This window comes from Zootermopsis nevadensis, unplaced genomic scaffold (assembly GCF_977971745.1).
Source record: "Zootermopsis nevadensis isolate Lab colony 2312 unplaced genomic scaffold, Znev_1.0 Znev_ptg000012l, whole genome shotgun sequence".
NCBI classification, from domain to species: Eukaryota; Metazoa; Arthropoda; class Insecta; order Blattodea; family Termopsidae; genus Zootermopsis; species Zootermopsis nevadensis.
The window spans coordinates 8,085,133-8,109,909 of record NW_028259144.1 but is presented as its reverse complement, the minus strand read 5'-3'; the positions used below and the strand labels follow the sequence as shown (position 1 = coordinate 8,109,909).

General features: G+C 39.5%; 1 protein-coding gene across 2 annotated transcripts; it reads right to left on the bottom strand.

Moving 5' to 3' along the window:
• Positions 1-1,812: 1,812 nt before the first annotated feature.
• LOC147873962 (uncharacterized) lies at positions 1,813-14,150 on the bottom strand. 2 transcript variants are annotated; one of them, XM_087347851.1, is made up of 5 exons: positions 13,937-14,150; positions 10,391-10,533; positions 7,673-7,984; positions 7,107-7,391; positions 1,813-3,017 (listed from the first exon to the last, which is right to left on the bottom strand). In XM_087347851.1, exons 2-5 carry the CDS (start codon positions 10,433-10,435, stop codon positions 2,637-2,639), a joined length of 1,023 nt encoding a protein of 340 aa, XP_087203977.1. In that variant the 5' UTR covers positions 10,436-10,533; positions 13,937-14,150; the 3' UTR covers positions 1,813-2,636. The 2 variants fall into 2 exon arrangements, with proteins under 2 accessions (XP_087203977.1, XP_087203978.1); XM_087347852.1 differs by lacking the exon at positions 13,937-14,150 and adding an exon at positions 12,083-12,188.
• Between the last annotated feature and the right edge of the window lie 10,627 nt (positions 14,151-24,777).

Here is a 24,777-nt window from a genome sequence, read left to right as displayed (position 1 = left end):
TTGTAGCCTTCTGTATAAATAATTGCCAAAACCGTGGAGATTAAACAGTATGACAATTATTTGGCTTACTTAAAATCCCTTTATCTGGAAATAATAATTATTTAATAAATATGGATATCAATTAAAATACGAAAGCAGTTGCAATTTGACACAGATATGAAGACACAAGCTAATGAGACCACGAATCTGGTATAAAAAATAGGTCACTAATATTAACACACTTGTGAATCAAGATCCAACTTGAATTTAAAATGTCGTGGCATATTTACGATCGCGTCGCGGCACACTGGTTGAGAAACTCTACAACAAAGCGCCAATAATTTCGATGCCTTTGAGGCACCGACTGGCCAGCCATTAAAGAAGAACCAGTGTTCCAGCCCAATTTGACTCGTGCTCCACACTTTTATAACTACTGTCTCCATCATGCACTGCACTAAACTTGACCTCATAACACAACAAAAACAAATTCACAAAGTTCCGTCATGTGTTCCTGTATTAACGTCATTGTAATGCACCGCCTGTTTCACTAGAATGTCAATTGATCTCATCGAGATTTCAGCGCTGCTCCTCATGTCGAATCATGGAAGCTTGCATCACTGCGTTACATCAAATCGTGCTCCTAACCCCAAATCTCACAGCACGGGCTCAGAATACAAGCGAGGGAGCAGTTCTTCCAGACAAAACGCGACCAAATTTTAAAGGACGCGAACAGCAATAAACAATGACAAACGTGTAGAGCGAATCAAACTCCAGATTCTGTCTTTCCTCCTGCAGATTTGTTGTTTAAAGAACTCCCTGGAGGCTGAATTTAATCCATACTCCCTACGTCATGTACGTTGGGGAAGTTTTCAGGTGGAACGCAGTAAAAGCTATGCAATCTAAACTAAAAGATTAATCTGTAAAATAAAAATAAATTAAAAGTTTTCAAGACTTCTATCAAACATTAGTATGAACGGCGATAGGAGTTTAGCAGGCAGAGAAGTGACGGCCCACGGATTGGACGTCCGGTGTTCGTATTCTGGCAGAAACAGTGATTCTTTTCTGTTCGCCTCGCCGTCATGTTCGGACCAGGTCTTGGACCCACTTAGATTCCTGTGTAGTGAGTACAGTAAAAAACACAGGGTTAGGTGGACGCATAGTGAAACTTACTTATTAGCGCCATGTAGTGTGGCATTCTGGGGTGTATGGATCGTTCACAGATTAGAGGTAGAACAAATTTACGTTTTGCGTCACTCACCTGTTTCTTCGCGTGATACTCCAGATAACTCCAGTGTCAGGAACATGTCACCCACAAAATGTTCCAACATTTCCCAATAAAAAGTGAAGACATTAAAAATACGTAGCAGCGAACACAAGGAAAGACTTACTTTTGACACCGAGAAACTTAAAATTGCTTGCTTATACCGGGTCTCCAATTTATGAGCTTACGGTCTTGCTTACATTGCGTTATCGGCCGCTGCTGTTGATGTAGGCGGGACTTGTACGCGTGAGTCACGGGCGAGTCAGTTTCGGTGCCGCTAGTAACAGCGAACTACGAATATTTCTCGTCGCTAACACATGTTATTACATTAATTGTTTTTACCTTAAATCACAAAAGATGTTCAAAGTGACTTCCTTGTGCTTGCAAGCAAGTTTCACATCTCGTTAACATGTTTCGAAATACGCGACGAAGCTCTTCTTGGGAAATTGTCGAAATGTAAAATATGTAAAATCGTATTTACGATTAAGAGCGCTAATATAATATTTTACACAACAAAATGTTTTAATATTATATTATTTTTACAACACCAATAAACTTCAAACGTTTGTGTATAGACTGTACAAAATAAATATATTTAATCAAACACAAACATGACGCATATAAGATACAAATCCAATTACTTTGTTTTCAACAGCTGGCTCTCCACAGTAGCCAACTCTTTGACAGCTTTTGATGCTGTTATTTGTGCACAATTCAACTGCGCTTTCTTTAAGGTTTAAATGCGTCATGTTTGTGTTTTATAATTAAAATATATAATAAAATTCAGGTCAATACACAAACTTTATTTCCAGATGTTAAAATTTAAAATTTAAAATTTGCGCCATTCATCGCTACAACAATGTTACAATAGAGCGCCTTCATACACTACATGTTTCGATGCAAAGCATCATCTTCAGGTGTTATCCTTTAAAACTACTTTATATTACAATGCATGTCTTTCAATTTATTCGTCCGTTTTGTTCATTATTATAGCATGTGCTCCGCTGATCCTCCCGTTTTATGCATGCTATGTATGTTTTTGATTATTCTGTAAATAAAATTAATAACCTTGGGAGTTATTCATTTGTATGTAAATAAGTTTGGAATATTGTTCTTTCTTGGCTTGTGCACAATTCAACTGCGCTTTCTTGGCAACAAGTAATCCTTCAAGGCTGGTGTATTTGTCCTGCAGCTCTGCATAGGATCGGTCAATTTCCGATGACGTAACATTTAGCTGATGGATCCGGGCTATCAATTCAGCACGGTCTTGATCAATCTTCTTGTATTTGTCCATGAGCTCTTCATGAGACGGCTTAACTGTTTTTCTCTTGCTCTGATACTCAGCCCAGTTACGATATAGCTGACACTCTTGTCGACTCGCAGAAACAGCTCCAAGTTAAGTTATTTTTTGATTATCTTTGGCTTCCAACTCTGTTATTTGTGCACAATTCAACTGCGCTTTCATGGCAACACGTAATCCTTTAAGGCTGGTGTATTTGTCCTGCAGCTCTGCATAGGATCGGTCAATTTCCGATGACGTAACATTTAGCTGATGGATCCGGGCTATCAATTCAGCACGGTCTTGATCAAACTTCTTGTGTTTGTCCATGAGCTCCTCATGAGACCGCTCAATTGTTTCTGTCTTGCTCTGATATTCAGCCCAATTACGATATAGCTGACACTCTTGTCGACTCGCAGAAACAGCTCCAAGTTCAGTTATTTTTTGATTGTCTTTGGCTTCCAGCTGTGCCTTTTCTTTCTTCAAATTATACTTGGCCTGTAAATGCATAAACATGAAATATTTATCAGTGTATACCGCATATCTCACAAATTAAAAAACATGATCACATGCTCATATCCTATTTCCTTCAGAGACATCTTAGTGTTATCATCCCTCTTCTCTTCAATCTGTAGGAGAATTTCCAACAAGAAATTTGTATTTCTTTATCTTTGTTTTATGGTTTTGTGGTTTCTTCACTATAAAGAGATTAACATAAACATTTTACATAAAGATTCTGCATCAAATTATGTAACTTCAATAAGGAACCATTTGAAGAAACCTTCACTATTCTTCCTTGTGTAACGGCCCAAATTACATCTTCTGCTGAGGTAATTTGATCATACTATTTAGTTTCTTGTTATTTTATTAAGCTGAATTTCTTTTAAGTTTTTCGTTCAAAATTTTAACTTTTTGTGGTGGCATCTACCTAACTGTTTAGGACAAAGACGTGCGAGGACCTTCGGTTCCCAGGAGTCTTGTTTCTTACACTAAAGGACAATAAATTGTCGTGAATTGGTTGTAGTCCCAAGTGTCACACTTTGACATTTATGGCTGCAATATGTCGAAAGTCAGTTTGGACTTTATGGTTCATTGTCACTCAGCAGACAATGTTGCTGGACCATACACATTAAATAGCGTGAGAGAGAAACTTTCAAAGAGCTGTATGCAAGTAAATACGTCACTGGTTTTGAATGTTTCGAACCAGGGGCAGGACGCTTACAGCAGCACTCCTCAACAAACCTTCGACGCAGTCACAAACAAATACACTACAAATCTGAGATCATCGTCTTGCGGCTAAAGCCAAATATTATCATTTGTATTATTCTTGAATAAATAAATAGTGTGAAAAGAAAAGATTATATTCAGCAATAGCGGCAGCTTCCAGTTGTCGGGAGTTACATGCCGTTAACACCCCTGAGAAGATTCAAGTGCCTACCAAGGAGCCAAGCTCCTATTACTGAGCGGCTATAGCGACAGTAGCGATCCCAACGCCTGGCACCAAGTGGTAAAGGCCAGGAAGGACAGAGCTGCAAGCTACGCGCGCTCCAGGAGTCCGCATTTAAGGAGATCACCAGATCATCAGCTCCATAAGTAAAAGGTTAGTTCGTGAAGTGAGGGAACAATGCCAACCCTCAGCTTACGTAACAGAATTGTAACTGTTTCAGAAGAAGAGAGCGACCATTTCGGAGACGGTGAATTAGAATTGTGTCGGGTTGAAGGGTCATTCGAGGAAAATGAAAGACTAGAAACGGGTTTAGGATCGGCTTTGCAAATAGTGGAACACGAAGAAGTTGCATTAAGCATGAACAATGAGCAGCAGGTCTGTCCTAGCGTTCCACACAGTGACTCACATAGTTATTTCCAAGATATGTTTCCTGAATTAATGAGTGTTATGAAGGCAGACAAATTAGAAGTAATTTCTAACGTAAAGGGGAAAATTTCTTATATAAGAAAGGAAATTTCAAGTGTAGAAAATAAGATTGTGAGTTTACAAAGCAATGTAAACAACATACGAGAAGATGTCAGACTTGAAAACGAAAGGTTGATTAAGAGAGTTGAGAGGGAAAATGTAAAATTAAACAAAGAAATTTCAGAGAAATTACATTCGGAATCTGTAAGATTTTCTTGTGAAATCAAACAGGTTAGAGAGGATAATGAAGGGGAGTTAAGAGCTGCTAAACAGAATATGCAGGAATTGTCAAATGACTTACATAAGAAGTTAGACCAGCACATTGGTGAGGTGAATTCAGTAACAGGAGAAATAACCAATAGGGTTATCCAAAATGAGGAACATCTGGAACAAGGCCTAGCAAAATTAACTGAAGTAGTTCAGGTTCTTAGAAATGACATGGTGAAAGAACAAAAGAAACTAAGTCGTCGGCAGGGGGAGCGTTTTGTAGAGTTAAATAAAGAAGTCGAAAGGGCTAACGGCCTTAACGACAGTAGGTTTGAGAAGTTGAAACTTGAGATTAAACATTTAAAGGATAAATTGTCAGAACCTACTTCCATTGTTGGCAATGCAACTTTGTCACGATCAGCTGATAGCACCACAGCTAGTCAAAGCAGTTCCCACTGCGAGTCTGCTGAAAACTTGGGTAGTCAAGTGTCAAGGTCCAATGATATTTCTGGAGATACGAATGATGAGAATGTACCTGTGAGTCGTGATAGCATGAATGTTCGCCCTTACAATGCACATAACTATTTAAGTGCTGCAGATCTGTCCCTACCCATGTTTGAAGACAGCGATAAAATTAATGTAATTTACCATTTGAACCAGTTGGATGAATTTGTGAAGTTGAGGGGCGTACCAGAGTCATTACAATTAGCTATTGCATTCAAGTCAATATCAGACCCTGTGGCTAAACAGTGGATGTCAGCTGTGTCTCATAACTTAAATGACTATGAGCAGTTTAAAATCGCTTTCACTAAAACTTTTTGGTCCAAGATGACACAGAGCTGAGTGAAATGTTCAATATGCCAAGATAAGTACGAAAATCAATCAAATCTCTCAATGTCAGGGCAACTGATTAAATATGCTGTTTTGGCCTCATATCTAGGAATGTGTGATGTTGAATTTATTGATGCAATAAAGTTACACTACCCAGTGAACATACAGAGGTGTCTGCTGGGGATTCCCTTGACTACCGTGCAGGAAACCATAGACGTTTTGAAGCGCCTTCAAATGCTAGAGGCTAATGAAGCAGGTAGTAAGACAAACATAAGGGGTAATAATCACCAGAACTATAATCCCGATAAGAGGCAGAACCAAATTCAATTATGGCGACAGACCGCGAACAAATCACCATTACGTGAGACAGACCTATTATGACAAGAGGCAGAATTATCCTGGTTATAGCCACAGCAATTGAAATGGGAACAATAACGGTAGAGGTGCTTGCTTTTCTAGAGGCAGGGAGGATTACCATAATAAACACTTGCAGGGTCTTCCTTAAACCGTAGTGCCCCACCTTACCACAGTCCGATAAGGCAAACCGATAGTAAGGAAGTGCAAGGATCATCCGAGCGTCCGGCGTTAAACTAATGTCGAGCGGCGTTACGGATCGAACCCCGTTCGCGTCAAAGGCAATAGAAACTTCAGATCCGGACCCAAAGCACAGTGTATTTTGTGAGGTGGGAGACAAATTTAGAGATGTGATGACTTCCGGTAGTAGTAATTATATGAATCCTTTGAATGAATTAATAATATATTATATTAATGACGGTCATTTATTAAATTGTACGCAGGTGTCAATTTCGTTCGGTGATATCTCTACTAATGCTATAATAGATTTAGGCAGCGAAGTTAACCTTCTGACCAAAAGTATTTATAAAGACTTGGTATCTGCAGGAGTGTCCACTTTAAGTTTACCCTTTGCCAACACAGTGTTAGTGACAGCTTTTGGCAATAAGACTCGGCGTATTAAAGATCAGATCTATGTGGAATTTAATATTGGGGGCGATAGTTTTGAGGGTGTGTTTTTAGTGTCCCCACAACTGACCAGCTCAGTGATTTTAGGATGCGATTATGCAAATGAGTATGGGATTGTTTTGGACTTCAAAAGGAAATGCTTCCGTTATGAGCGAGATGGAATTGAGAAAGTGCAACTGTTTAATCGAGGTGACCGGTTACATGACGTGGGCAGCGATGGACAGGAGTTGAAGGGAAGTTCTGCTTATAGCAATCATTTGATAGTTCAGGATTCCAACCTAGTTTGAGCAGGAGGAGGATGTGAAGTTTTAGGACAGAGGTCCTTGTTTATAAATGCCACAGAATGTGATGATGTCTATGAGTTTAATAGAGATGAAGAGATTAATGGTAGCCGATGGGGAGGCGATTTTTTCGACGTAGCAAGTGGCCGTTGTTTTTATTGTGATAGTAGTGAGGGAAGAGTTGGAGAGGAAGGTCTGATGTATCCAATCCCCCGCTTATTGTTACAAAATATCAAGATATAGATCCTGCAACAGACAGTTTGCTCTTGCTTTGTCTTTCATAAACCATCTTTCCTTTATACTGAAATTCTTTAGATAGAATTTAGCAACTGATTATGCTAAGCATGCATGGATCTGAGCCCCAACTTCAAATACCTTCTTCTTAGACAGTCGGCTCTTCACATAGGCCGCCACCATTACAGCCTTTGATGTAACAAGTTCTGCCCTATCCAACTTGTCTCTCATGTCAGCATTTCTTTGTTGCAGCCTTTTACAAGTCTCCACGATCTCTTCATAAGACCACTCCGATAATTGATTTTCAGCCTGCTTGCGATATCGATCAGACTCTTGTCGACTAGCACAAACAGCTCCCAGTTCAGCTCCTGGTTGATCATTTTGGGATTCCGCCTGTGTCGGTAGATTCTCCAGATCAAGTTTAGCCTGCAAATGCACAAAAATGAAAATGTTAAATCCAGACTGTTGGAAAATGTGTAATATTACTTAATATTATATTCATAATTAAATAGAATTACAGGACACTTGTTTACACAGGAAAACCCCGCTTATTGTTACAAAATATCAAGATATAGATCCTGCAACAGACAGTTTGCTCTTGCTTTGTCTTTCATAAACCATCTTTCCTTTATACTGAAATTCTTAAGATAGAATTTAGCAACTGATTATGCTAAGAATGCATGGATCTGAGCCCCAACTTCAAATACCTTTATAAAAGACAGTTGGGTCTTCGCAGCGGCCGCCTCTTCTAAAGCCTTTAATTTACAATGTTCTGCATGATCAAACTTGTCTATCATGTCAGCATATTCTCTTTGAAGGCTTTTATATTTATTCACGCGCTCTACATAAAACCACTCAGTTTCCTCTGCCTTGCTGTGAACCTCCGACAATTGATCCTCAGCCTGCTTGCGATATCGATCAGACTCTTGTCGACTAGCACAAACAGCTCCCAGTTCAGCTCCTGGTTGATCATTTTGGGATTCCGCCTGTGTCGGTAGCTTCTCCAGCTCAAGTTTAGCCTACAAATGCACAAAAATGAAGTGTTAGTCAGCTTCTACCGTGTGTACCAGAGGTTTCTTGCATTAAAAATTAGATAATATATTCATGACACTTCCTTTATAGACATCTTAGTATTATCCTCCCCTTTCTCATCAATCAGTAGTAGAATTTACAACAAAAACGTTGTATTCCATTGTTTTCCTATGATAGTTTAGGATTTCTATAACTCTAGAAAGATATGATTAAAATATGGAATTAAAATGCAGAAGTCATGTAATGTCAATAAAGGATCATTTGATGAAACCATCACTTCTTCCTTGACAATGCAAAGCTTAAAAAGCAAAGGTATGAAAATATTATGAACTCTTTACTTCCTTAAAAGTATTACACAGTAAATGAACAATTAGTTTTGAGATATCTTGCATTCTGTGATGGTGATATATATTATATGACAAAGATTTGTCATTAATTATATTTTCTCAACAATTCTCCATGTAATGGGGAGCTACTGTCTCCAGAAGACAAAACATACAAATATACATCTCCTAATGAAAAACTGAGAAGAAATTTCTCGCTTCATTAATTTCTTGTATATAAAATCCTCAGCTTCTTCTTCCAGTCCCCTTCAGACTGCTCAGCTCCTGAAGGTACAGTGACACATTAAAATATCTAGTTTAAGGATCTTTTTTTTCTTAAAGTATTGTAGTTTCTTCGCCAAGTGAATATTTCTACTCCACAGAATGTTACATTTATTGATTTATTTAACAATGCTGTCAATAGTTCAATAATTACTCCATTCACACACAGAAGAAGGCAATGGCAAACCACTTCTGGATCATCTGCCAAGAACGTATATGAACAGGTCCCAGTCCGAGAAAAGGATGGAAGGATCCTGTTCATATGGACCTGTCGTCAGACAACACTAAAATAAATAAATAAAATAAGGCAGCAGTCATGGCCAACTTTTGGGTACTTCATAAACTGGGAACACAAATAGTCTCACCACTACCAAAAATCATTCAAGGTACGAAATTTTCTAATACAATACATTAGCCAAGCCAGTTTAAAAATCCAAGAATTTACTCTGGGAAGGAATTCAGCTCAATTTGACTGAAGCTCTCGATTTACCCCGGGGATGTGTTCCTGGACGAACCGGCGTAAATTGCAACGATTTTATAATGTAAATCAATGGGAAGTCAATGACATGCTTTCCCAGCATCCGAACATTGATGAGTAATATAAGGGCATTACATTTAAGGCACTAAAATAACGTAAATAAAACAAAGCGCCGTTAGTTCTCTGACGACGTCCCTGGTTGAGGTCCGCCACGTTTTTTAAAGAAGGTATGTAGTGTGGACTGTCGTGATTTATTCTTTCTTTCTTTCTTTCTTTCAAAATTTCACGATAAAGTCTCATGGATGCCATAACGGTCCTCTTCGCTGTAGCACAAGAGCAAACTCGCACGTGCAAAAGTTTGCATTTCACAAACAGCTTTCGCCGATTCATCGATCTCATTGCAGCAAATTCGCGTCAACGAAACATACGTAATTGCAGAGATGACTGTATTTATAATTTTTATTCATTATCAGCGATGTAAGAATTACGATTTAGTATAAGAAGCAGTACAAGAAACATTGTAAAACGTTATAAATAATAGCAATTTTTTGTCACTTTTTGGCTTTCTCGTTTCAAAATCGGCGTTATTCTGAATCGGCGCAAATCGAGGGTTACCTGTATTTGACAACAGTTCTGTGGAGGTTATACGGTCCTAAGAGAAAGGATGCAACACAAGGTTGGAGAAAACTGCTTAATCAGAAGTTTCTTGTATTCTTAATGGTTACGGGGGTGAAATAGTCAGAACCTGTAGCATCCATGCAAAAAAATGCAATCTTTATACATTTTGATTTTAAAACATAATGATATGAGACAACTTGAGGTCTGAAACACGTGTTTACTATAAAGCCGGCTGTAACGACTGCAGCCCCGATAAACTCTGTACCAGTGAACTGCCCCTCACGCTTAAGCCCGCCGCGTTCTCTACTTTTGACCGGCTAGCCGCGCTGAAATCCTTGCAGTCGGATGATAGCCCCGTTCTGCTTCGCACTCCTCGCCCGCGGAATTAATGTCAGTTCAGCCGATTAGTGAATAATGACAACGTAAGGGGCAATATTAGAATAACGTAGAGGAAATAAAGTGTTACAAATTATATAAACACAAAAAATGAATGTTTCAATTTTTGAAAAATTATAGGGGGTGCTGCAGCTCTTATGGACGAGCCGGCACTGAATATATAGAACGTATTTATCTCATTATGTATGCAATTTTATGAATGTTTGGATGTTAACATATATCTCCATTTGAATGAATCATCTTTTTTGTCTATCAGTGAAAGAAACCGGGCAGAATAAGATGGAATGAATGGTTACCTCCGGAATACAAGAGCGTCTCTCACTGTCCCTGGCTGCCGACATTGTCTCGTTCAACTTCTTCTTTAGGTAATCCAGGTTGAGCCAGGGGAAGAGGATACGAGACCACCAGATGAGCGGCGAGTCACAAAACTTATTTAGAACTGCAAAAGTAAAATGTAGATATGAAATATAGCCTAAAAGACAAAGAATATAACATTTAAAAAGACGTAGGCCAAGTGATGACACATTATTTTTTCACATGATACCACATAGGACTTTACTGGCCAGTCCTTTCGGGGTGTCTAGTGAATGTCATTCTGGATAGATTTTAGATCTGAATATGAAGCTGAATGTGGAAATGAGTGCTTAAGTGGGGAGAAAACACAATTTTATTGTCCAATTTTCATAAATCCAGATTCTAAGTACAGGTGACCTAAAGAAACCACTGATGAGCAGAATTATTGCATAAGAAAATTAAATTATTTTTGTTGTCATAGCATAATTACTGGACGTTAACATACAAATAGATTAACTACCCATTTTAAAAGAACTGCAAATAAATGATTACGTAAACAAACGAAAACTTCTCTGGAAATTCTGGGGGCGAAAAATATAATTCCGTCATTCACTAAACCACGCGAGTACAAAAGCCCGAAATTTAAAAAAAACGAGAGAACGGAAGCAGATTAATTATCTTGCGCTTCGTTTTTTCTTCCGGATGAATTGTCAACCATCTAGGATTTCTTTAGTGCGGGCACAGTTCACTAACATAGCTTGCATATATCAATTGTAATTTGTAAACTCAAGACGTCGGTTCAAGAGCCGACATAATATTAAGCCACTCTGGGTTTTAAAGCTTTCAATGGTCAAACCTAAATCCAAAAATTCCTTTGCTCTTTGGCCAGCTGCAAAACAGCAGTTACCAAATTACATTTCAAATGTGTCTAGTCTAAATATATTATGTATCGGATGTATAAAAAAGAATTTCAGGCGCTTCTGATCAAAGCAGGATCATACACATTGACCTACGATTTTAATTCCCAGAAACAGAATTTATGTTCCTCCACCACGACGGCAGCAGTTAATATGAAGATTTCATACTTGCCAGTTGGTTCATCATCATTTAAAACTGAAAACAACAAGCTACTAAGCTCTATTGCTACGTACTGAACTTCAAAGAAAACATCTTGGTTTTCACGACACGACTTGTACCATCATCTTTAGCAACTTTTAACGCTACATTCTGTATTTAAGGGTCGCACTGTAAGCAGTGATTATTTGGAATTCTTTAACATGTTTTAGACCATCTTCGGATTAAAAGAGTTATGAAATTAATTCACGAGATTGTTCTCGTATTGCTGTCGAAATGGAAATATTCACCACAGACGCAGATATTATTTAAAGCACAAGAAACTCTTGCTGCAGAAAACGGTTCTATGGCAATGCTACCTCTCAGACTCATTCAGTTTTTAAAATTATTAGTATTCGTGTCAGTACAAATAAAATAACACAATTGGGCGCTGGCATTAACACAACCAGCTGCTATCCTCCCTTAAGGACGAAGGTGGCTGCAGAATTCCTCCGTTAGCCAACATTACAGAAGTAAAGTCCTCTATGTATGATTTGAGGTTTTCACAGCGGTGAGTATGAAGCATGTGAATAAGACAATTACAAATGAATTGCAAATAATAAGAAATAGGAATCCCTTACCTCAACCTTTGTTCAATTGCAATGATCAATTTAATCAAAACTAAAATAGATAGAGTGTCAAAGATTTCTTAATAATTCTTATACAAGACAAGTACTTGTGATATTCTAAAACGTTTTTAACACCACAAAATTATCTACTCTACGACGCACTTCTATAAGCGATTCACAGCTCAGCTCTTTCCGCAATAACGAAAGCGGATTGTTGACGTCAATAATGAAAAACAACAATGCCGAGTAAGCGGATGACGTAACAATTAGTTTCTTAGGTAAATGAAGGAAGTGCAATACGGTTTATTCAGGCAATTATACTGCGTGCATAATAAACGAGAAAAGAGCCTTGTGGCATGCTCAACCAACATTGTTGCAGGTGTGGGTTAGATATTCAAATATTTTTCTTACATTGTTGTAAACGCAGATGTTCGCATAAAAGCTGACCATATTTACACATTGTTGGTATGGATCTTACACATCTTCGTAACTAACGCTGTTTCTGCTGAATGACCCCTCCGTATAGACGTATTTTCGTCAAAAGCAACCCCGCCCACTTCTCAAAAGTAAGAGACCTAAATGTCCACTGACAATAAACAATTTAATCAAAAATAAAATGAAACGGAGGACAGTGTCACAAATTTCTTAATAATTCTTGAATAAGATAAGTTCTTGGGTTATTCGGAAAGGTTTTTAACAGCACAAAAGTATCTCGTCTACCACGCAATACTTTTGCAAGTTATTCATAACTGTTCTTTCCGATTGTTGACGTCAATATATACTAATACAAGAATGCCGACGAAAACTATGACGCAACAATTATTGTTTCCTCCATAAAGGAATTGTACCTGGGCATCGGACTTTAGTTTAATTTTCATAATTAATTTTGTAAATTTAATCTTTACTCTCCATTAGGTTATGAGCCTTTTATATCAATTTATTAACATTTTTATTTCACATTCATTCCTAAAGGATTTCAGCACATATTTAGACCGGAAGTGGACATCCGCTTCTAAGCGGTGGAAGTACACTACATCGAAGCGAACCGAACAGAACCAAACCAGCAAAAATACTTCCCTCTCTTATTTTATGAAATGTTTCGCAACGGAAAACTCAATTCAGATCTGCGAGGTATTGCTGGATACCCAACCTCAATCACATGCTCCCAAATTAAAAAGAAAAGCATTCTCCATTTTACAAACACCAACATCACGTCCACCCCAGGACGGCTGCTGCTGTGCGGTGTTAAGCAGTGGACGATTACAGAATTGAGTGCATTTCAGTTTATTCAGACAATTATTAATAAAAATAAAACAAAGTCTTTGCAACTCGCTCAAAAGCTCTAACAAAGTTCATGGATCAAGAAATCTAAAGTGAAAGAAGTATCTTTCGTAACAGAGGCCCCATTTAATAACCACTTGATGTCGAAGCTCGTCTAAATATCATTGGAAAAATTCAGTCCGTACCGCACAGAAAACACTACACTTCGCCATTACAAAGATCAACCGGTTAATGCATTTAAAGGATACCCTGAGAATCAAACGAATCCGACAAATGCACAATGAAAAGCTACTGACTGTTAAAGCAGGCAAGTGGTATATATACTTGCCACCAGGCTTTCAAGGGTTTAAACAGTTCATCAAGAATTTCGGCTACTAACATGTCTTGTTGCTTCAGAAATTCGAATCCCACACTGTTAATGGAATTCTTTTATTATAAATTATGACGTAAACAAACAGAAGTCAATGGAATAAAACACTGAATTTGTGTTAGGAAGAACAAGCCTAATTCTATTCCAAGAGTTCACAAATGTAAATGAAAACCTGTAAATTTTATAAGCAATAATAATAAATAAGATGCACTTACGTCACTCTTTCGTCAAGACGAAGAAACCTCGATGTTCACCGGCAAAATAAAATGGAGAGAGTGAAGGACAGTCACGAATTTCTTAGTAATTCACAGAAGATAAGTAAGTACTTTGGTTTCTCTGAAAGGTTTTTAATAGCACAAAATATCTCGTCTACTACGCACTTGTACAAACGATTCACAGCTCAGTTCTTTCCACAATGACGAAAGCGGATTGTTCACGCCAATATATACTAATGCGACAATGCCGAAGGAAACTATGACGCAACAGTTAGTAAAGGAATGGAGTGCAATACGGTTCATTCAGCCTATTATACTGCATGCATAAGAAATGAGAAATGACCCTTGCGGCATGCTCTGTCAATATTGTTGCAGGTGTGGTTTAGAAATTCCAACAATCGTCAAAAAATGACATCAACAATGTCAACAGATATTTGTTTACTAGGCATTGTTGTGGAATACAACAATGACGAGTACAACACAACAATGCCTAGTAAAACACAACAATGCCGAGTAAACAAAATTAGATTAAATGCACATTTCTGTCTGTTCACTTCGCAGATTTCTCTTAGTACTTTTCTGTGCCAAGCGTAAATTCAGTTCAAATTTTTATGGCCGAGTTCGCCATCTGCTCTTTACGCCATTATCCTGCCATGAGGCTGTCATTCTTTTTATGAAGTCGAGTCTGTAAATATGAGAATAAGAGAAGTCCCGTGTTCCTCGCAGGCACAAAATCTGATGCATAAACCACTGAAGGCAATGAAGGCAGGACCGATAGAGAAATATCTATATAACTATTTGACGGGGCGGATGTGATGCTATGCGTTGTTCTTTGCGGTAACCTGCATAAGAATTCGCCTAATAAATTAACGTCGCTAGAAGAGACAAGCAAATTATTGGTTTCATTCAATACCGTTCCGATTAATTAAGCTTGTTGAAGTTCTGATTATGTAAATGGCTATCTTCTGGTGGCACTACCGGTGTTTAAAGCTGTCAAGGTACAACGTTTAGCATGCTAGTATTTACGTAGCTTCACAAATCTATTTAATGCTTCAGATGCAACTAAAAGAACATTATTTACGATCGCACAGATGTATACAGATTTTTCCAGAACTGTAGTCGATGTTTGTTGAGGTCATGCCGCAAGCTCAGCTCCTGGTCAATATTGAGGTACGAGTGTTCATCGACAATGTTTTGTCCCAGAACGTTCGCACTCGGTGACAGCGCGTAGTTAAACAAGTACTCCAATTCGTCCCCGTGCGTTGTCCCTAAAGAATTACTAGAATCGGAGAGGTAATGACTGCCTTCTGGAAAGCTGTTTTCGGAACGCTATGTAGCCTCATATTTTCTCTCCTTCAGAAGCAAAACACATTTTCGAATAATGATAACTTGAAACTCGCCCGGTAGATTATCGACGTTTAGACGCTGCTTTATTCTCCCGAAAGCTCCGCTGAATGAGAACTCGTAATAGTGGAAACCGCTGACATCTTTTCGACTGCGTCGTTGACGTCCTTCACGAACCAAACATCTGAAATCATCTGTGAAATAAAAACGCGCAAAGAGTACGGAGTTTTTATTTTCTTTGCGACACCGGAAACATTTACCCTGGCGCAGAGGTGATGGGGTCAACAGCCCCGGGCCCTTGAAAAATAATTTTTAAAATTAATAAAGTATAGTAAACCCTGACGTTATTTTTAAATAAGGTCAAATGAAATTGCAATTCTTTCTTATGCCTCTCCCCATTATTTTTAAATTTATTTCCTTCTGATAGAAAACACATTACATTTATGATTGCATGTAACCAAATTATATGTTAGAGCAATTATTTTTGTTTTGTTTTTTCAACTACCAACAATGTGTAAATTTGCACTGACAATGGTCAGTTTTTGTGTGAACACCTGCGTCTACAACAATGTAAGAAAAATATTCGAATTTCTAACCCACACCTACAACAATGTTGGTTGAGCATACCACAAGGGTCTTTTCTCGTTTATTATGCACACAGTATAATAGCCTGAATGAACCGTATTGCACTCCACTCTTTTACCGAAGAAACTAATTGTTACGTCATCTGTTTACTCGGCATTGTTGCATCTCCTCCCCTTATAAAAATTTGTGATTAGTCGTTGTCGTCAATAAATTACGTCATCAACAATGTCAACTATAAACAAACTCGGCATTGTTGTGGAACACAACAATGCCGAGTAAACAAATAACGCTTCACAACAAAGAAATCAAAAACTATCAAGCCAGTCGCATTATCACTGCTCCAGAAGCAGCACATCGCCTCCGAACAGCGACATAAAACTATTTAAGAAATGAAGGAAAGTGAAAGAAGACGTTTCCAACACCAAAAAGGTAATCTGATACTAATAATAATATTCAACCAAAAAGAAACTAAACTAACTCCCCGAAGGGGGTTACTTTAGTGCCTTACTCAAGATTTTAAAACGCAACCAACCCTCCCCAAAACGTGGGTTGTTCAAGTGTTTAACCCGCATTCGGGGGACTTAGTTTAGAGTCTTACTCAAGATTTTAAAACGTCTGACTGACCTAGAAAAGTTGTCCTCTGTACTGTATCTGACATATTTAAGAAATAATGAGAAGCGAAAGAAGAATTACATCGATAAACGTAGAAAAACGTATTCAATAAGAACAGAAGGGGAAAAAAGCAGACGAAGCTTTGTAAGGGTGGGATTGGACGTAGAAAGTTGACTGACCAAGAACAGTGGGCCTCTGAACTGCGACGTAAAGAACTAAAACATCAGACCTATTTAAGAAATAAAGAAGAGCGAAGTAAAACTTACATTGATAGACGAGATCATATTAACGACACACGTAGAAAGACTTATTCGGTAAGAACAGAGGAGAAAATAAAACAGGACGCTGAAAAGAAAATTATTAGATATCAAAGTAAATTAGTAATGAAGAACCGAGAAAGACTGCTAATAGCAGCACATTTTATGAACGACGAACATCAATAACATTATCTCGGACCTATGAGCTATGAATGTATTCATTGCAAAGCGCTTCACTGGCTCTTAGGGGGGGGGGGGGTTGGTCAAGTTTGTATCTCCTTATAAAAATTTGTGATTAGTCGTTGTCGTCAATAAATTACGTCATCAACAATGTCAACTATAAACAAAATCGGCATTGTTGTGAAACACAACAATGCCGAGGAAACAAATAACGCTTCACAACAAAGAAATCAAAAACTATCAAGCCAGTCGCATTATCACTGCTCCAGAAGCAGCACATCGCCTCCGAACAGCGACATAAAACTATTTAAGAAATGAAGGAAAGTGAAAGAAGACGTTGCCAACACCAAAAAGGTAATCTGATACTAATAATAATATTCAACCAAAAAGAAACTAAACTAACTCCCCGAAGGGGGTTACTTTAGTGCCTTAATCAAGATTTTAAAACGCAACCAACCCTCCCCAAAACGTGGGTTGTTCAAGTGTTTAACCCTCATTCGGGGGACTTAGTTTAGAGTCTTACTCAAGATTTTAAAACGTCTGACTGACCTAGAAAGTTGTCCTCTGTACTGTATCTGACATATTTAAGAAATAATGAAAAGCGAAAGAAGAATTACATCGATAAACGTAGAAAAACGTATTCAATAAGAACAGAAGGGGAAAAAAGCAGACGAAGCTTTGTAAGGGTGGGATTGGACGTAGAAAGTTGACTGACCAAGAACAGTGGGCCTCTGAACAGCGACGTAAAAAATTAAAATATCAGACCTACTTAACAAGTAAAGAAAAGCGAAGGGAGATTTGCATTGATAAACGCAGAGAAACTTATTCAACAAGAATAGAAGAGCAGAAGAAAACAAACGAAGACTTGCAAGGGTGGGGTTGGACGTAGAAAGTTGTCTGACCAAAAACAGGTGGCTTCTGAACATCGATGTAAAGAACTAAGACATCAGACCTATTTAATAAATAAAGAAAAACGAAGGGAGAGTTACATTGATAAACATAGAAAAACGTATACAACAAGAACAGAAGAGAAAAAAAGAATAAGAAAAAACAGACGAAGATTAGCAATAGTGTTGCTGGACGTAGAAAGTTGACTGACCAAGAACAGATGGCCACTGAACAGCGACGTAAAGAACTAAAACATCAGAACTCTTCAACAGAAAACAGATTAGAAAAAAGGAAGACTTGCAAGGGTGGGTTTGGACGTAGAAAGTTGACTGACCAAGAACTGTTGGCCTCTGATCAGCGACGTAAAGAAGTAAAATATCAGATTACAAGAAGCGCTCCGAAAGGATTAGCCATCGTTCTCAAAAAATGACGTCATCAACAATATCACCTTATATTTGTTTATACACGGGGGTTAGTTTAGTGTCTTACTCAAGACTTTAAAACGCAACCAAACCCCTTCGGTGGTTTGGTCAAGTGTGTAAACCCCCCATTCGGGGGGGTTAGTTTAGTTTCTAACTCAGGGGTTAAAACACTTGGATGAGACACTAAACTAACTCCCCTTTGGGACTAACCAAGGTTGGTTGCGTTTTACAAACTTGACCAACCCCCCCGTAGGAGCTCCGAAAGGAGCGCCCTGCTCTAGTTAAATTGGCATCAACAATGAGAATGTTGAATTTAAGTGGAGGAGAGTGGTATTTGTATAAAAGCCGATTGACAATCTCAGATGTCCTGGTGGAGTGACAGGACAGAGTGAGGATTTGGAGAGCGGAGCAAGGATTGGGAGTGGACGAGACCCCCACCGGCACAGCCTGGAGAGAGGTAGGGACGATGCTTGCGCTTGCGCAGGCCTCCGCCCTCAGTTAGCTTTTTGGTTGTGTCCAGTGGGACTCGTGTCGAACGAGGGCTGCCAGAGGTCGCCCAAGGGCAACCGAGGGCGACCGATGTTCAGCAGGCCAGCCGAGGCCGTCCCCAAAAGACGGCCAAGTCGGCACAACGAGTGGTTAGACTACTCGGCTACCCTGACTGAGGTTTTCCGTGCTTTTCCTCAGTTGTAAGGCGAATGCCAGGGTATAACTTAATAGGGGCACGGCCCGCCACCCCCACCCCGATCACGGAGGCCATCAGCTGAAGTGATCTTCCCCCCATGCCGCAGAGGCCTTCAGCCGAAACGGCCCCTCCCTCTCTGGGTTCAAACCCCGGAGATCCAACCAACCAAATTCCTTTGGACAACTTGCCTGACGGGATGACCTCCCATCAGCAGCAACGGATCCCAGTTTGAATGGTCGAGGCTCCCGCCACGACGTAACCCTGTTAGCGATAGCAAAATTTCCGTTTCTTATATTAAGACTGTTTACCATTTCCAGCAATGCGCCTTGTGCGCAGGAATGGTTTCACCTAGGTAGGGACGATGCTTGCGCTTGCGCAGGCCTCCGCCCTCAGTTAGCTTTTTGGTTGGTTGGTTGGTTCAGATGTCCTGGTGGAGTAGGGAATAGAGTTGATTGTTGAGCGAGTTGGTAGTGAGTGAGTGGTAGGAGTGATTGGGAGTGGACGAGACCCCCACCGGCACAGCCTGGAGAGAGGTAGGGACGATGCTTGCGCTTGCGCAGGCCTCCGCCCTCAGTTAGCTTTTTGGTTGTGTCCAGTGGGACTCGTGATGAACGAGGGCTGCCAGAAGTCGCCCAAGGGCAACCGAGGGCGACCGATGTTCAGCAGGCCAGCCGAGGCCGTCCCCAAAAGACGGCCAAGTCGGCACAACGAGTGGTTAGACTACTCGGCTACCCTGACTGAGGTTTTCCGTGCTTTTCCTCAGTTGTAAAGCGAATGCCAGGGTATAACTTAATAGGGGCACGGCCCGCCACCCCCACCCCGATCACGGAGGCCATCAGCTGAAGTGATCTTCCCCCCATGCCGCAGAGGCCTTCAGCCGAAACGGCCCCTCCCTCTCTGGGTTCAAACCCCGGAGATCCAACCAACCAAATTCCTTTGGACAACTTGCCTGACGGGATGACCTCCCATCAGCAGCAACGGATCCCAGTTGTAATGGTCGAGGCTCCCGCCACGACGAAACCCCGTTAGCGTTAGCAAAATTTCCGTTTTTTTAAATTAAGACCGTTTACCATTTCCAGCAATGCGCCTTGTGCGCAGGAATGGTTTCACCTAGGTAGGGACGATGCTTGCGCTTGCGCAGGCCTCCGCCCTCAGTTAGCTTTTTGGTTGGTTGGTTGGAATGTTGAATTTGATATCAAGGTGTACTAGGCCTATATAAATTGAGGACAGCATGGAGAGGAAGTGATTTTAATTCTCATGCAGCAAAGCCTGGGGACAGAAGATTCAACAACAACCAAACTGCATCGCAAATGAGCCACATGCACGGAAGGATCCAATATAAGGATCGGTAAAGGGGTTAGAGTTCTTTTTCTGTAAGTAGGTAATTTCCATTTCCAGTATTAGGGTAAGTTCAGAAGTCCAAAACCTGGACTTTGTAATAAGAAATTTGAGAACTTTTTTCCTTTGGACAGGGTAGAGGATTGTGTGAACAGCTTCACTCCACCCTTGGGGATGAATATGCTGTTACCATTGAATTCAAATACAATGCTACACTTGGTTCTGTTATAGGTGATATTAGAGCATTAAATAAAGATTTTGCTGATTAAGGTTATACAGTTTTAGTTTGTAGACCTATCAGTTGTCCTGAAAGGGACCTAAATTACCAAATTGAGAAGGACTTGGACAACATTGCCAGAAATAGCGGTCACACTGATGTATTTGTTGCCCTTCTGTGATAACATCACAGGCATCATATGAACAGGTGGGTGAGGAGTGTGTATATGATGCTTGAACTTGTGATTTGAGTTTGTGACAAGTCACGTATCTGACTGATGTATGATCCTTGGGTAATGGAAAGGTGCTTACTGTGCACAGATCAAATTATTCAGTATTCAGTCCGCACCCACGCCTGACTTGACACCTGCTCCCATTGGCTAGGGGCAGGCTACTCCATTCACTGTCCGTTTGCTATGAACCTTGCCCCCTTCACCCAATTGGCACATTCATCGCCCTGATGATGAAGGTGGTATCACCTCTGAAACGTTGGTAAACATCGACCAGACTACACAGCGCAACAACCCAGAAGACAGAAATATTCATACTCACTGCTGTGAAAACCTCAAATCACACATATTCAGTATTCTTCCATCTAGCATCAAACGTTTAAATATATTAAGTATTTGTGTAAATAGCTGCAACATCTATGTATTTATATTGACATTGCATTTATGCTAACTATTGATGTTTATGACATGTTCCATATCCTTGTCCTACGTTCTGAAGGATCTGTGGAATATAAATAAAATATATTCTATTCTCCTTGTACCCACAAACACTGTTTTTCTCAGATGGTTTATATATTACCAATTGGTCATACTGTTCTTTGCTGTGATAGTGATAACTTCAAACACTGTGACACGAGGCATATTTCTACAGCCTTCACTGTTCAGTGTTGTCAGCTTACGATACTTCTGTGTGATAAGCTGGCAACGTTGAGCTGTGTCAGGGCTTAGTTCCAGATTGCAAAGCTGTCACGTCATGGAAGGTAGAAACCATAACTCTTTTCTGACAACACAGTATTTAAATTTTATTCTTCGGTGTGTGGCTGAACTGGAAGTGACAACAAAGTACATACTGGAAAAGAGTCCAACACCAACTTCCCCTTATATCTTAGGTCTGATGAATGCAATCTGCTTCCTCCATTAGTAGTTGCTTTGCATTTTAATACATTATGCTTATGAAAATCGCGGCATCGGGCGTGGACTTGAGGATAGTCGTATGGGTAAGGGAATTCCTTTTAGGCCGAACGCAGAGAGTTAGAGTAGGAGGGCAATTATCAGAGGAAGTCAGAGTAACGTCAGGTGTACCGCAAGGGAGTGTATTGGGTCCACTTCTATTCCTCGCGTACGTAAATGATATTTGGAGGAACATTGAATCCACTATTAGACTTTTTGCAGATGACTGTATAATATATAGGAAAATTATAAATAGTAAAGATATAGAAAAGATGCAGATGGATCTAAACAGTCTGGGGGAATGGGCGGCTGAAAATGTTATGAAAATTAACCCAAGTAAAAGTAAAGCAGTTAGTTTCACAAGAAGTCGGGTGAAGGAACCACTAAACTATTTGTTACGGGACCAAATAATTCCGGAAATGAACAGTTGTAAATACTTGTGAATACTCTTAAGCAGCGATTTAAGCTGGGCTGATCAAGTAAATTATACGGTGAAGAAAGCCTGGAAGGCACTTCATTTTACAATGCGTGTTCTCAAAAAGGGGAATAGTAACACTAAAAGTCTAGCCTACACATCACTAGTGCGTCCGATTCTGGAATATGGGGCGGCGTGCTGGGATCCATACAGGGAGGGGCAGATAAATGCGTTAGAAAGGGTGCAAAAGAAAGCATGTAAATTTGCATATCATAGGAGCGACTCAAACTGGGAAACCCTGGCACAGCGTAGAAAGATAGCACGTATATGTGCTCTCTTCAAAGCGTACACGGGAGAACGGGCATGGAAGGCTTAGGTGACATATTGCAAAGGCCATACTATCTGAGCAGGGTCGATCATGTTCGGAAAATTAGGAGCAGAAAGCAAAGAACAGATATCGGGAAATATTCCTTTGTAAATAGGACCATCCAACTCTGGAACCAGCTACCTGCTGAGGTTTTAGGGACTCTCTCCTGTAAACCAAGTACGTTTAGGAAGAAGGTTAGGAAAGTGATAAATGAGGTGAAGTAAAGGGAATACATGAGTGGGTGCAGTGAAGGGGGGTAAATTGGGGTGAGGATGGGAAGGCTTCATAAGTGTAGTGAAGTGAAGAGAAGGTCCTGATGAACTGTGTGATTCATTACTGTTACTGTCTTATGTCTAGTTGGTATTAATTTTTAAGTTATGTACTTTAGGTTATATGGTTTTGTAATATTATGAGTTGTTTTATTTTGAGTGTGGTGTGTTGTTTTGTTGTGTCTTACTGTTTTGTTGTGTCTCATTGTTCTGTTGTTTCTTATTGTTTTTGTTGTCTTATGTTTTTTGTGTCTTATTGTTTTGTTCTGTCTCATTGTTCTGTTGTTTCTTATTGTTTTTTGGTGTCTTATGTTTTGTTCTGTCTCATTGTTCTGTTGTTTCTTATTGTTTTTGATGTCTTATGTTTTTTGTGTCTTATTGTTTTGTTCTGTCTCATTGTTCTGTTGTTTCTTATTGTTTTTTGTTGTCTTATGTTTTGTGTCTTATTGTAGGACCACTGCCACCGGGTAAAAACCCATTTGCAGTGAAATAAATAATAATAATAAACTTAGGGACCGATGGTCTGTCTGTGAGAGGAGAGATGTTGAAGAGAAGACATATATCTAACTACTGCACAGTTATTTTGTCACAACACATAACAAAATGTCCTCATTTATTTTAGTGCATTGAGAAGAGAACTGGATTCCAAGGACTGGTCACAAGTGACCATGAGAGGTGTAGGAAAATTCTCTATTCCACTCAGTTCAGTGAGAGGGAAAGCGTTAATAAAAGAATTAGGTAGTTCATCTTCATGAGCAGGTGGAAGAAGCCAATGCACTTATGTGTGCATGATCAGCTACTTACTGTCATGGCTCACGCATTTCCACCGATAGCCAGCAAGGCAACTGATTAGGTTGTGTTGTGAGCTCCCAGTTGTGCCACTGAGTGAGCACAATGCTAAATGGCATTTCTTTTTACCTATGGCTCTGTATCACAACAGCAACAGGTAACTGCACAGTGATGAGTAACCAAAATCTGTGTGCAATCTGTACTTTGTGCATTACACTGCCCTTAATATTAGTGGTTCTAGTGTGCATTCCACGTTCTTCAAGGTCTGACATTAGCAGAACACATTGTTTCAGTTCCAAAATGGTACTGTTATTTCTACAATAGAAGTTTTGTGAATCCGAACAGAAATGACATTTTTAAAATATTTGTAGAGAAATTGTCTGTTGCTGGTGGCCCATTACGGTTTTATTTTCAATCTGGAAACAGAGGGGTGTATGTTCTGTTGATATTAACAGACTTTGTTTCAGCTGCATTGATAGTGTAATATTGAAAGACTGCATGGACAAGGAAATAGGAAATTGCGGCTTATTTGGAGGTACTACACTACAGTCGCCTGGACAGACTGAGAAAATGCATGAGAAATCTGTCAGAACCTGAGTAGCTTGGCTGAAATGAAAACCAACCTGCATAGGCTTATCGTTAATGTGTTCATTAGGGTATTCATACATATTGTCATTGCATGCAAACGTGATTAGATGATGTAGCATGTAAGCTACATAACTGATAATGCCACATCCAAGCAAACAATAAAGCTTGTATGAAATGGAGAAGAGAAAACATCACATATTCCTCCAATTTTAGTGGACTGGTGGCACACTACTAGCCAGACCACTGAAGACAATAACCCTTTCCATGTCACATACCTGCATTTATCCTGAAACAATAAAATGGTGTATGTTGATGTCTTGCTACTCAAACACTACTTAAGAAGTATACTTACAATTAATGTTCCCTACTGCTTCCATCATCAGCTGACTTGACATGGTCAGGATTCCTGTTCCATGAGTGGTCATCCTCTGTGCTATCAACTTCTTAAAACTCTTTTTCAAGTTAACGAAAGCACCATGCACTTGGGCAACTTCATTTTCACTGTTGGTGTGAATTAATGCTTTCAAAAAATGATTCATCCCTTGCTTGTATTCTCTTTCATTTCAAAACCATATACTGATATAAGAATCTTAAAACTTTGCATATCGTGTAGTGTATTAGAACATAAAATAAGCAAACAATCAACTATTAACACTATATAGTGTTAATAGTTGTTGGTTACTTATTTGATATGATATAAGAATG